The sequence below is a fragment of the Peromyscus californicus genome, unplaced genomic scaffold, assembly GCF_007827085.1.
Source record: "Peromyscus californicus insignis strain IS unplaced genomic scaffold, ASM782708v3 Scaffold_24__1_contigs__length_46423439, whole genome shotgun sequence".
Taxonomy (NCBI): Eukaryota; Metazoa; Chordata; class Mammalia; order Rodentia; family Cricetidae; genus Peromyscus; species Peromyscus californicus.
In genome coordinates, this window is record NW_026294535.1 from 5,228,000 (window position 1) to 5,241,573 (window position 13,574).

At 47.4% G+C, this 13,574-nt stretch overlaps 1 protein-coding gene across 2 annotated transcripts in view; it reads left to right on the plus strand.

Moving 5' to 3' along the window:
* Positions 1–13,535, plus strand: part of Glt8d2 (glycosyltransferase 8 domain containing 2) — a 34,632-nt gene extending 21,097 nt beyond the window's left edge. For both annotated transcript variants that reach the window (XM_052753012.1, XM_052753011.1), the window contains exons 3-10: positions 487–579; positions 2,625–2,796; positions 4,944–5,061; positions 6,875–6,959; positions 7,679–7,791; positions 9,294–9,460; positions 11,131–11,243; positions 13,050–13,535. In XM_052753012.1, coding sequence (XP_052608972.1) covers positions 487–579; positions 2,625–2,796; positions 4,944–5,061; positions 6,875–6,959; positions 7,679–7,791; positions 9,294–9,460; positions 11,131–11,243; positions 13,050–13,219 — 1,031 coding nt within the window. In that variant the 3' untranslated portion in view covers positions 13,220–13,535. The remainder of the gene's footprint in view (positions 1–486; positions 580–2,624; positions 2,797–4,943; positions 5,062–6,874; positions 6,960–7,678; positions 7,792–9,293; positions 9,461–11,130; positions 11,244–13,049) is intronic.
* Positions 13,536–13,574: the final 39 nt, after the last annotated feature.

Genomic DNA, 13,574 nt, shown 5'->3' on the forward strand with positions numbered 1-13,574 from the left:
AAAATGCTGCCCTGCCCCGTCCTGTTTCATCACTAATGTGGAACAGGTGGAGACTGAGAACTGGAAGCATTGAGGTCCTGGCCCGGAGCCAGGCTTTTCTGCACGTCATCCTCCACTGGCATCTGAATCAACTGAAACGCAACTAACGTCTACAACTTTAAGCCTGTTCAGAATTAGCAGTAGCTCGTAAGAGGCATCCTAGAAATGAAGCTGTTTATACTACGGATCAAATATTCATGCAAGGCAGCCTCCTGTGATGATTGGTTTTGAGGCCTCCGCCATCAGACTGCCTGGGTCTGGGTCTTCCTAGTGCTTTGAGGAAGTGGCCACAGTACACCAGATCAATGCAGTACTCCACATGCTGTTTGTGCTCAGCCCCAGACTGCCATGTCCTCTGTATGTCTGCCCACGCTGCCGTTCAGGATGTTTTTTTTAGTGGTTTGAGGTTGACTGGTCAGACTTTGATGTGTTTCCTCTTCATTTCAGTTAATCAGGTGCTGCTCTTCCTTCTGGCCCTGACCCTTTGTGGGATTCTGTACAAGAAAGTTCATAAGGGAGCTGTCCTCAAGAACGAAGCAGGTGAGTACCTATGGGGTCTGTCAACAAGACACCCCAGAAGGTGGTTTCGATGTTTTCCACGGGGTCCTTTCAGTGGTTGGGCTGGGGGCAAATGACAACGTGGTGAAGGGGGCAGCCTGTAAAACATCTTCCCCAGGACAGCAGCTGGGTTATGCTCTGGGATGATCAGTGCCATTCAAAATGTAGCCTATGTCACATGGAGGGCTTGTTAGAAGACACAGACATACACAGAGACATAGGCACACAGACACAGACACAGACACACACACACACACACACACACACACGCACGCACGCACGCACGCACGCACGCACGCACACATGCACACGTGTGCTCCTGGTGTTGAGGAAATCAGGAGGAGTCTGGTATTGCCGAAAAACCACCAGTGATGAGCTGCACAGCCAAGCCTGCATCAGTTAGATCTCCTCACACAGCTGCCCGGTGACAGTGTACCCCTCAGTGAACAGTCCGTAAACAAGTCTGCTCTGGTTTGCTTTTTCAAACTGGATGCAGTTATCTAACCACCTGGGAAGACGTCATCCTTGTGCGTAGGTTTGAGACTGGCACGGACTATGTGAGATGCTACCTCCAAAACATTATTTCATTTGTTTATTTAAAAAAATAATAATTCCTTTAATCCCAGCATTCGGGAGGCAGAGGCAGGTGGATCTCTGTAAGTTCGAGGCCAGCCTGGTCTAGAAAAGTGAGTCCCAGGACAGCCAGGGCTACACAGAGAAACCCTGTCTCAAAAAAAAAAAAAAAAAAAATCATGATTACTTAGAGAATTTGAAAAAAAAAATGTAAGAAATACAAGGAAGCAAAATTAAAGTCACTTACAATTTCATAAGTAGCCACAGATAAATTTGTAGAAGTGTATGTATCACATTGGGATCAAAGACCAGAAAGAATTATTTCTTTATTTATGGACGGGGTTTCACTGTTCGGCCCCAACCGGCCTGGAACTCATGATACAGCCCAAGCTGGCTTCAGACCCACAGAGGTCCACCCACCTCTGCCTCCCCATGTGCCAACACACCAGCTAAGAATTTATATTCTTTTCCCCTTCAAAGTATATTATGAGATCCTCTCAAGTCAGGAAATACGTCATGAGAACGTTCTTTTTTCTAGTAGCAGAAACAGAAGTGGATAGAAAAAAATATAAAGAGATGGAGAAGCCATTTAATGTTTATTAAGTTATACAAAATACACCTGGTAATTTGTTTCAGTAAGTGTTTATTGAATTAAATATCAGCTGTAACTACCTTGGACCTAGGTGAGAAGAGGGGTTTTGTAAAACTGTCTGCAAAGAGAGAGGAAGCTTAGTAAAACTCAGCTGTACACAGACTGGTTATTTTTCACTGTGCCACCGAAATATAATGTGGTAACATCAGTGTTTCATCTCTTCTGGTGCTGAAGTATGATTGGTCATTCACGAGTGCTAGCCACGCCCCTTAGTTACTCCTTCCTCTTGCTGCTAACACTTGACTACGGAGTGGAGAGCAGCAGAGACCCACAGCAGTACAGGTCACACAAGTTCCGATGCTGGGCCCGTGAGGCTCTGCATTCTGTGTGTTTCAGCTGTATGTGTGGGAGGCCGTGGGCTGGCATATGAAAAAGAGGCCCGGAGCAATAGGGACTTAGAAGTTTACCCTGTCTTCACTTGAAAATCTGATGCGTGGATTCCACAGCCTTTCAGATCAAAGTCCTTTGGTACCTTATGGTTCTGATGTCTTTAGGTATTTTCAGTCAAAGAAGGTCTTCACCACATCATACCAACATGGCAGGGGAGGGAGGGTGGTTGGCATGGAGCATTACTCTGGGGTGCAGACCCTACAGATGCACACATCACTTAAAACAGCTTCCCATTTGTCCAACTTGACCACATTTTGCAGGAAGGGAATTAGTTTTAGTGTTTGGCCATGTGCGAGCTGAAATTTTCACACTCGTTTCCAAGGGCTGGGGAGAGCCTGGATGTTGGAAAGCCGTCCTCCCCAGCAGATGTCTCTCCTGGGACCTTCCTTACTGATGTCGATGTTTTTTTCAGATGATGATTCCGAGTCCCCCGAGGACATGGAGGAGGAGATTCCAGTGGTGATCTGTGCGGCCGCAGGGAGGATGGGCGCGGCCATGGCCGCCATCAACAGCATCTACAGCAACACGGATGCCAACATTGTGTTCTATGTGGTTGGACTGCGGAACACTCTGACTCGAATACGGTAGTTTGTATGCTGTGGTTTTGCAATGTTCTATGTTCTTTTATCTTTTTTCTCTTTAGATGGGCCCTTACCACCTTCACCACCACCTCTTCCTCCTCTTCCTCCTTTCCTTCTTCCTCTTCCTCCTTCTCATCCTCCTCCTCTTCCTCCTCCTCCTCCTTCCTCTTCTTCTAGATTGACAGCTGTCATTAGAATTATTGAGAGGAAGTCCTGGGTTTACTGTGCTGGACTAATGTGTTTCTAGATGAGCAAATGTCATCAAAACCTCATTAGTCAAGCAGGACGACAGGGATTTCTGTAGATGTGAACTGTCTAGGGAACTAAAGAGCCCCAGTCCTGGAGCAGCTTACCGGAAAATCTTTCAATATTTGTTCTTTTAGCTAGGTTGATGAAGACCTGTGATCCTAGCTACTCAGGAGGTGGAGCCTGGAGGAGCACTCTGGGCTATAGAGGGAAGGCCAGCTTAGGCAACTTTATGAGATCCAAATTCAAAATAAAAAGTAAAAACAGAGTAGGGGTGTAGCTGAGTGTTAGAGTGCGTATGTGAGTACCTGGGTTCAATTCCCAGCAGAGGACGGAAAAAAATGTTTTTTTTATTTCCCCTCTGTTTTCCTAACCAAGGAGAATATTTGCATAATCCTTACTAACTATATTTTTGGGGGAAAGGGGCTGGAGATTCAATCCATGTCTCACACAGATTAAACACAGGCTCGACCACCGAATCTCACCTGACCTGTAATGTTTGAACAGCAAACTTGCAGTAATATAACTTTATAGGTCATATTGTAACTCTGAACTTATTTTCCCTATGACATGCCATACCAAAAAAAATGAACTGGAGGTAGAGTAAGAAGAAATCAACAGAAAATCAAAATTCAAATGTGCTTTAGAAATGCAGGATAACTGTGTAATCTGGGACAGTAGCTCCCTGACCCAGGAATTAGAAGAAAAAGCTGACAGACTTCCCTGTATAACACAAGAACTTCTGAATAATGAAGAACAGTGAGTGAGATTAGTTATAAAATCCATTAGTAAAAAGTATGGCTTATAATGAAGAATTGTTGAAAAAAACTTTTAAATGTTAAACTTAGTGGGAAAATGAACATAAACTATGAACAGACACCAAGGCCCCGAATTCCATCCCCAGCTCTATGAACAACACAACCACCAACGGCCAACACTGTGCTTGGTACTCAGAGGCTGAGGAAGGAGGGTTGTGGATTAGAGACCAGACTGGGCTGCACGGGGAGGCATTCTCCCAACTAACCAAACTAGCCAAATAACCAACCAACCAACCAACCAACCAAAGAAGAATAGATCACACATTCACAGAGTTATAGATGGTCAACAGAGTGGGCTATCTCCCAGTTCCTGGCTGTGGGTCCCCCCGCAATGTTTAACTATTTTACAACCAGTCCTTATTGAAGGAGAACACAAGAGTAGAGAGAGGTATGGACCCACTGTACCTCTCAGTCAGTCACCACAAGCAAATACACTTCCGGAACAACTGCCACGTTCCCAGCACCAGTGGCCAGAGTTCTGCCGCCGAACACCGACCCCCAGCCCTCTTCTGCCAATTTGCCATCAACAGCAAAGGCTGCCGTAGGTGGCTTGGGTCATCGCCAACTCTGTTTTGAGATGATTTCTACCACTCTATGCTCATAACGAATCAGATGAAAGATAGACACCCTGTGGGACTGAGTGACAAAGGAGAGAGGGTGGGGGACAGAAGAAGGGTGAGGCAGCGGAGGGGACTGAGCGACATCGTCCTTTGGAGTCAGAGGAGGGAACAAGACTACAGTCACAGGCTGGGCTGCCCGTGTCTCAGCAGGGGCATGTGGCAGCTTGATAAGGAAGGAACACGTCGTGTTCCTCTAGTTTCCCAGGAGGATTTTTGGACGTGGGAATATACTTGGTTCTTACTGTCTTGTTAATTTCCTTTGCAGGAAGAGTTAGATTGGTGGTGGGGAAAGGGGGGATGGGAAGTTAGACCAGATGGGGAAGGAATCAGAAGGACTTATAGCATGAAAACTGTTGACAGACACTTAACTTTCTAAGGCCAGAACAGACTAGCCCTGGGATGGCATGCGAGCTAACTGGAGGAAAGATCTGAAGTGTGTACTAGAGGTTTCTGGTCATCTCTTTAGAAAGTGGATCGAACATTCTAAACTGAGAGAAATAAACTTCAGAGTTGTGGAGTTCAACCCTGTAGTCCTCAAGGGGAAGATCAGACCAGACTCATCGAGGCCTGAGCTGCTCCAGCCTGTGAGTAAGAGTCATACCCACGGTGGGGACAGTCCTGAGTTCACGGACACTGTAGATCCCCAGCCACCTGTCTTTGTTGTTGTTGTTGTTGTTGTTGTTCGAGACAGGGCTTCTCTGTCTAACAGCCCTGGCTGTCCTGGATCTCGCTCTGTAGACCAGGCTGGCCTCGAACTCACAGAGATCCTCCTGCCTCTGCCTCCCGAGTGCTGGGATTAAAGGTGTGCGCCACCATGCCTGGCCTCACCATCTGTCTTAGTTAGGGTTTCTACTGCTGTGGCAAAACGCCAGGACCAAAAAGCAAGCTGGGAGTAAACTGTTTATTCCATATTACTGTCCATCACTGAAGGAGGTCAGGACAGGGACTCACGCAGGGCAGGATCCCGGAGGCAGGAGCTGATGCAGGAGCCATGGAGGGGTGCTGCTTACTGGATTACTCCCCATGGCTTGCTCAGCCTGCTTTCTTATAGAACCCAGGACCACCAACCAGGGATGGCACCACTCCCCATGGGCTGGGCCCTCCCCATTGGTCACTAATTAAGAAAATACCCTACAGCTGGATCTTCTGGAGGCCTTTCCTAAACTGAGGCTCCTTCCTTTCGGATGACTCTAGCTTGTGTCAAGTTGACATAAGACTAGCCAGCACACCATCTGGTGCACACAGGATATTTCAGACTCATGAGTGCTGGATCCCCACAAAGCTCTGCTTATTTATAACTTAGCAGCCACCTGCTCCAGGAAGGATTTAAGATGGTTTATATAAGCACAATGAAGCTACTGGGAAGAAATGAGGCATAAAAATGTAGACTACATTTGTGTGTGTGAGGATGGCTATGGGTGGGGGAGGGAGGCGGGCCGGGGAGGGAGGTGGGCAAAACTATTCCCAAGCACTTCCGTTCTTGTATCTTCTGTGCTTAATTACTAGTTAGCTCGTATTCTTCCGAAAGCCAAGGAAACCCAGCAGTGTACAGCTATGAGCCTCAGTGATGGCCACATCATATTTCAGGAGACATCCGTGCTCTTGCCAGCTATGGGGGTCATTTTTCTCGCAAGAGTGTCCACAGAGTCCCTCTCCTTCATGAAGAGCGGAAGTGTGTGTGTGTGTGTGTGTGTGTGTGTGTGTGTGTTTGTGATATGCTTATGTGTCAGTGAACCCCAGCAAGCCTTTCTCCAGCCTCCCCCTAGTTCCTCACCCCTCTCCCAACCCCACCTTGCCTCCCCCAGCACTGGTGGTTCAGACAAGTATGCTACAGTCATCTTTTCATGTGGGTGCTGGGTACCTACCAAGTGGGTACCAAGCTCAGGGCCTCATGCTTACATGTTGAGCCATCTTTCCAGTCCAAAAGCAGTTTCTGATGGCAATTTGTAGAAACTGGCTTCCTCCTGTATACAGTCCACGTAAATCCATCCTTTCCAATTAAGTTCTAAAGCCTCTGCCTGTGACAGGCTCTACTGTTAGCTGATCATGATAACTGAATGGCACTAATGAAAACCCTACAGACTCATGTTTCTGTTTTCTGGATTAAGACGCTAAAAGGCTGGGCTTGTTACTGAGGCGTGGGGGGTGGGGGAGGGAGAGGGAGAAGGAGATGGAGAGAGGTGGGGACTGGATTTAGAAGAGCTTCTCTGGGCCAGCCTGGCCTCATCCTCAGAGCGCGGAGGACCGGGTGCTGAAAGCCTGGATGAGGCATCACTTTAGCCCATTTTATTCCGTTCCACACTTGGGGCTCAACGGGCCATGGTCAGAGCTGACTTGTGGGTACCAGACAACCTTGAGCCATATGCCTTTCCCCACCTGTTTCTCTTGTTTTAACAGCTGAACTTCGTTCGATTTTATCTCCCTCTGCTTATCCATCAACATGAGAAGGTCATCTATTTGGACGATGATGTCATTGTGCAAGGTACACTCACTCACCGCCCAGAACCCTTGCAAGGGCACCGCTCCCAAGGAGAGCGACATACTTTCTCCTCATTTTCCATGGAGCTGGCTGGCTTCCGACTCTTTGTGAAGTGAACACAGCATTGTTGTAAAACTGGGCCTATTTTGCAAGCAAGGTTTGATAATTCCCTGGGTCATCCGGTGGCAACCTCTCTGACTGCCAAGTCTGCTCTAATTACCTTGGTAGCATCTTCTCTGCATTCCTAAAACATGTAGAAATAATTGTCACTGAGGGCGCTTGGTAGTGGCCTTGGCTGCGTGTGTGCATGTTGTATTTGTTCTCTTCCATGTGCAAGTTAGATAAGCATTCAGAAACTACCAGCCACAGACCTGACCAACACCCATCTGCTGTTTGTAGTGGTTCCCTCAATGGGCATGAGCTGTTATTAACACCGCCACGCATGGGAAAAGCGGGACCCTGTATTCTCTGCTCTACTGAAGTTAGGCACTAAGCTAAGGTTCTTTCTAGCCCCAAGATAATTTTTTTTTTTTTTTTTTTGGTTTTTTGAGACAGGGTTTCTCTGTGTAGCTTTGCGCTTTTCCTGGAACTCAGTTGGTAGCCCAGGCTGGCCTCGAACTCACAGAGATCCGCCTGGCTCTGCCTCCCGAGTGCTGGGATTAAAGGCGCCACCACCGCCCGGCTACCTGCTGTGTTTTAATTGCTAATCCTCCTGAACGCAGGTGACATCCAGGAACTGTACGACACCACCTTGGCTCTGGGCCATGCAGCGGCCTTCTCGGATGACTGTGATTTGCCCTCCGCTCAAGACAACAACCGAATCGTGGGGCTGCAGGTGAGCATGCTCTCTTAGAAATCCTACCTTACCCTTCTTCTCTGGCCCTCTATTCCTCCTCCACAACTCAAAATTATCACAATCTCTCCATCCAAAGCCAGTGGGAACTTCCAGGGGACCGGGATGGTAGGAGGGGCTCTATTTCCACCCACTCGGGCCCATTTCTGTAACCGTTAAGTCTCACTTTCCTGATCTGAAACATGGCACGGGCACTATCTATCCTGTTGTGTTTGTGAGCTGCAATGGGGTATGGCAAGTGCCCTAAAAATGATGGCTGCTGTGTTGCGCATCACCACAGGCCATTCCTGGGTTCCTGGTACCTACACAGCAGCTCACAACTCTACGTAACTCCAGTTCCAGGGGACCCAACACCCTCTTCTGGCTTCCTTGGGCACCAGGCACACACGGTGCATAAACATGCATACAGGCAAAATACTCATGCACATAAGATAAAAATAAGACCATTTTAAAAGGGAGCAATGCATAGCACCCGTGTTGAAGGCTGCACTGAGTGCGGGGACTGGCTGGTGTCAGGAGGCATCTTCAAGCTGGACAAACAGGAGTAATAGGTTTGGATAAAGAGCAGCTAAGGATGGTCTAATGACCCTGGGCTTCTGCTTAAATAACAAGACAGACAGAAACACTATTTCCTGAGGCGGCATGTGGCAGGGAGCCAGCTTTAAGACAGGACTTGGTACATGTTGCCTGTTGGAGCTGCTTAAGCATCAAGAAAGCAACACTAGAGGCAGAGGCAGAGGCAGGTGGATCTCTGTGAGTTCCAGGCCAGCCTGGTTTATAAAGCGAGTTCCAGGATAGCCAGGGCTGTTAGACAGAGAAACCCTATCTTGGAAAAAAAATAAAAATAAAATAAAATAAAAACAAGAAAAAAATGCAACACCAACTAGGCAGATGTGGCAGCTGGAAGGCTAGAGAGACCGGAGTGTCAGACAGATGGAATTTAGAGGCCTGAAACAGGACGGGCTGCCAGTGGAGTGAGAAAAAATGACAGGTGCTGGGACTGGGAGCGGGGCACTGAGTATTCAGATGGAAAAAGAGGCACAAACAGCGATGGAGAGCAGTGAGCTAGCTCGGCGCGTAAAAACACTTGCTCTGGAAGCCGGTCCTTTGACACGTACACATGCACTGTGGCATGTGCGTGCGCGCATGCGCACGCGCACGCGCGCGCGCGCGCGCGCACACACACACACACACACACACACACACACACACACACACACACCCACGCTGGGCACGGTGGCACATGCCTGTAATCCCAGCACTGGAGAGGCAGAGGCGGGCAGGTCTCTGTTGTAAGTTTGAGGCCAGTCTGGTCTACATAGTGAGTTCCAGGACAGCCAGAGCTACATATTGAGACCCTACCTCAAACAACAAAACGCACCAAAAGCAAGCTGCTCGTGCCACGGGAGGAAGCCCAGGGATGCTGCACAACAGCTCTGAGAGAAACAGCAGAAACAGCAGACCCCCATCCCGCTCTTTTGCAGAACACATACATGGGCTATCTGGACTACCGGAAGAAGACCATTAAGGACCTTGGCATCAGCCCCAGCACCTGCTCATTCAATCCTGGTGTGATTGTCGCCAACATGACCGAGTGGAAACATCAGCGCATCACCAAGCAGCTGGAAAAATGGATGCAAAAGAACGTGGAGTATGTATGCGCGGGATTCTCTGCCAGCATTGATCCCAATGGGAAAAAAATGGCTCAGCTAATTTTTGTATAGCTCAAGAGTTAAAACAAAACAACAACAAAAATTTGAGGTCAGACGTTCATAGAACCTGTTGGCCAAGAAAAGGGGCTTGGATGAAGATCTTTCCCCAAATGATAGAAATCTGAAAAAACGATGCTGTGAGATCAGGGTTCATTCCATTTTCCTAGTAAGTTGCTTTGTAATGTGAGTTGAACCTTTTCCACTGAGGAATCTTCATTTATTTTGAGTTTCTTTTATAGTCTGCTGTCTGAGGGGGACAGGGTCTCACTCTGTAGCCCTGGCCTGCTGGCCTGAAACTTGCTGTGAAACCAGACTGGCGTCTGCCACCAATACGCTGGGATTAAAGTCGTGCGCCGACACACCCGGCCCTAGACCTACTTTTAAGTCAAATTTCATAGAACCTGCATTTTTTTAAAAATCCTTTTGATTTTTTTTTCCCCCAAGACAGGGTTTCTCGTGTGTAGCCGACCACCTTGGCTGTCCTAGAACTTGCTTTGTAGACCAGGCTGACCTCGAACTCCCAGAGATCCACCTGCCTCTGCCTCCCGAGTGCTGGGATTAAAGGCATGTGCCACTACACCTGGCTTGATTTTTCCCCCAATTTTTAAAAACAAAACTATTTTTAATTTTATGTGTGTGGTGTTCTGCTTCCTTCCTGTACGTCTATGCACCACACGCATACCTGGTATCCTTGGGGGCCAGAAGAGGGTGTTGGATCCTTGGAACTGGAGTCACAGGTGGCTGAGAGTCACCACCTGGGGGCTGGGAGTCTTGAAGATGGGTCCTTTGTATGAGCACCAGCTCTTAACTGTTGAACCATCTCTCCAGCCCCTCTCCTGTGTCTTAATGCCATCCTAACACTGAACTTGTGAGCAGTTTCAATATAGGATCAGAATTTGATCTCCTGTGCGGACCATAAAAAACCTTGAGCATTAGTGACAAGATATTAACAAGTTGCCGGGCAGTGGTGGCGCACACCTTTAATCCCAGCACTCGGGAGGCAGAGGCAGGCGGATCTTTGTGAGTTCGAGGCTAGCCTGGTCTACAGAGCGAGATCCAGGAAAGGCGCAAAGCTACAGAGAAACCCTGTCTCGAAAAACCAAAAAAAAAAAAAAAAAAAAAAGATATTAACAAGTATGAACACTGCCAGTCTAGATGACATGCAGAGGGGTGTGACCTCATGGACATGAGAGCGTGACCTCAGGGGACATACATGGGAGATTGTGACTCTGGATCATGTGCATGGGTCATGTGATTCTACATGATGTGTACGGGAGTTCCTGGTTGTCTACATTTTGAAGTTTGATAGTTTTAAAAGTAAGAAAAAAAAAATTGGGAGGTAGGTGTGACAGTACATCCTACTACCCCAGCGTGTCGGAGTGAAGGCAGCAGGCTTGACTCAGGGCTATCCTCAGCTATAGGGGGACTTAAAGGCCAATTTGATCCACAGGAGACCGTTTCTAACAACAAAACCCCTAGCTAAAAATTAAAAGTTGGGGAGAAGTGGGAAAGGAAAGCCTCACATCTTTTTTTGAACGACCATATTATCATTGACTTGGTGTCTGTGAAGGCTCCAGACCCAATGTCGGTTTTCTATCTCATTTCTTAGAGAAAACCTCTACAGCAGCTCCCTGGGAGGAGGAGTGGCTACCTCGCCGATGCTGATTGTGTTTCATGGGAAGTATTCCACCATCAACCCTCTGTGGCACATTCGGCACCTTGGTAAGTAGTGCCAGGAAGCAAGGGAGGTGCACATTTCACCCAGTGACCACCACCGCGCTGCCTATAGCCTAGGGCTTGAAACCTGTCACCCCACCTCCTTAACCCTTAGGCTCAGAATCTTCAAATGCAGCTGCTCTCTTTAGTTGCCAGACGGTACATTCTAGGATTCCTGAGCACTGGCTGCTCTTTAAGTGGACCCAGGTTCAATTCCCAGCACCTACATGGCCACTCACAACTGTCTGTAATTCCAGTTCCAAGGGATCTGACACCCTCACACAGACATGCAATGCACATGAAATAAAAATCTATTTAAAAACAATAAAGATTTATTTAAAAAAAAAAAGAAAGAAAAGAAAAGCGTACAGACTGATGCTTAGCATAGAACTTCCACTCTGCAAGGTTCTACCGAACATCGTGGACAGAACCTGCTGGTGTATAATGGCACACAATGACCTTAGATACCTGGCACTTTATTGCTATTAGGTCAACTCTCACCATTTCCATAGACAAAAATCCCACCAAAAGCAGAGATCAATAATATTTGTAAGAGGAGCTGTGTGAAGCCGGGCTGGGAATATGGCTCAGGGCATAAAAATACTTGCCATGCAAGTATGAGAACAATTCCAGTCCCCAGGACCCTAGAAAGCCAACAAAGCCAGCAATCCCAGGACTCAGGGGACAGAGACGGGGTTCTCTGGCTAGCTAGACCAGCCACACTGGCAAGCTCTGGGTTTAAGTGAGAGGTCACTGCTTCAAAACTGGAAAGAAATTATAAGAAAGCTGATGTCAACTTTGGCCTTCCATACATGGCCATGTGCACATCCACATGCACAGATACATGTGCACAAAAGAAAAAGGCAAGCACTTTGTGATCTGGAGCAGACTCAGAATCACACCTTGCGAATGACCAACTACTGACATTCAAGAAGGTCATAATCTTCCTAGGAAAATGACCCTTTTCCTCTGTAAAGTCTGAATCAGGCAAGGTCTGTAGTCAGTCTATGTAGCAATGGTTTGAAAAGTGATCTGGTTTTGTTTTAGACGAGGAAGCAACAGTAATGATATGATGCACTAAGTCTGGGTCTAAACAGAAAGACTTAGCATATAAAAAACAAATTAGTTAGAAGTAATTTCATCTCTCAGACTCTGGGGTAGTTCCAGAGTGTCATGGAGCTGAGGTGAAGTGATGCCTCCTCCCAGATGTGGGTTCCTTTGTGGAGACTGGCTGGAAGCTGGTCATTCTAACCACAGGCTGAGGAGCTTCTCTCAGGCAGCTGCAGCCCCATCTGTGCTAATGAGTGACAGAAGCCAGGCTCTGTTGTTGCTGGCATGCAGCAGCAGAACAGCTTCCAGTAATCATTCTTCTGCTCAATAGAGTTTCAGTTATGGAAAGAAACTTAGCAGCAGAGGATATGTATTTTTTTCCCCCGAGACAGAGTTTCTCTGTATAGCCGTGGCTGTCCTGGAACTCACTCTGTAGACCTAGGTGGCCTCTACCATCCGAGTGCTGGGATTAGAGGTGTGCGCCACCACCACCCAGTGAGGATATGTATTTTTTATAAATTCTATGTGCATGACCTTCTCGAAGTCCTGTAGAATAGTCCGAGGAATGGCAGTATTAAGATTTCTTCACTGTATAGTCCTGTGGTTTATTTACTCTATAAGCTGTGTGCACTGTAGTATCACACCAGTGAGGTTCATCTGAGGTGTGACTGCTAAGTGGAAACCTTTACTGTGAGCTTGTGTCCAGTGTTTCCTGGAAACTGTATTCACTAACAAGCCTATTCTCCTCTGCACACACTGAAGGCTGGAACCCTGATGCAAGATATTCGGAGCGTTTTCTGCAGGACGCTAAACTACTCCACTGGAACGGAAGACATAAGCCCTGGGACTTTCCTAGTGTTCACAACGACTTATGGGAAAGCTGGTTTGTTCCTGACCCTGCGGGGATCTTTAAACTCCATCACAACAGATGACACACCTCGACACTTCAAGTATTCCCTGGACAAAAATGGAATCACCCTTTGTACCCTCCCCTAGCCCTGTTCTTTAGGAACGGCACCTCGGACACATAGATCTACAATGGAAGAAGCAAAAACTGTGTTACATGTTCAACCGTGGACCAAAGGCAGACCTAATTCTTGAAGTTCAAGTGGTAATGATGACTGGCCCTTCACCCCCTTCCCCTCTCTTCTTGGTGTTTTGAGACAGGGTCTCACTATGTACCCCAGGCTGGTCTGGACTTGAATGACAGTTACATCAGAAAACTTTAAAAGTCTCTAATTTTTCACAGTTAGGTATTTTTGTAGCTGTTCTTGTTGGTTCTGATTT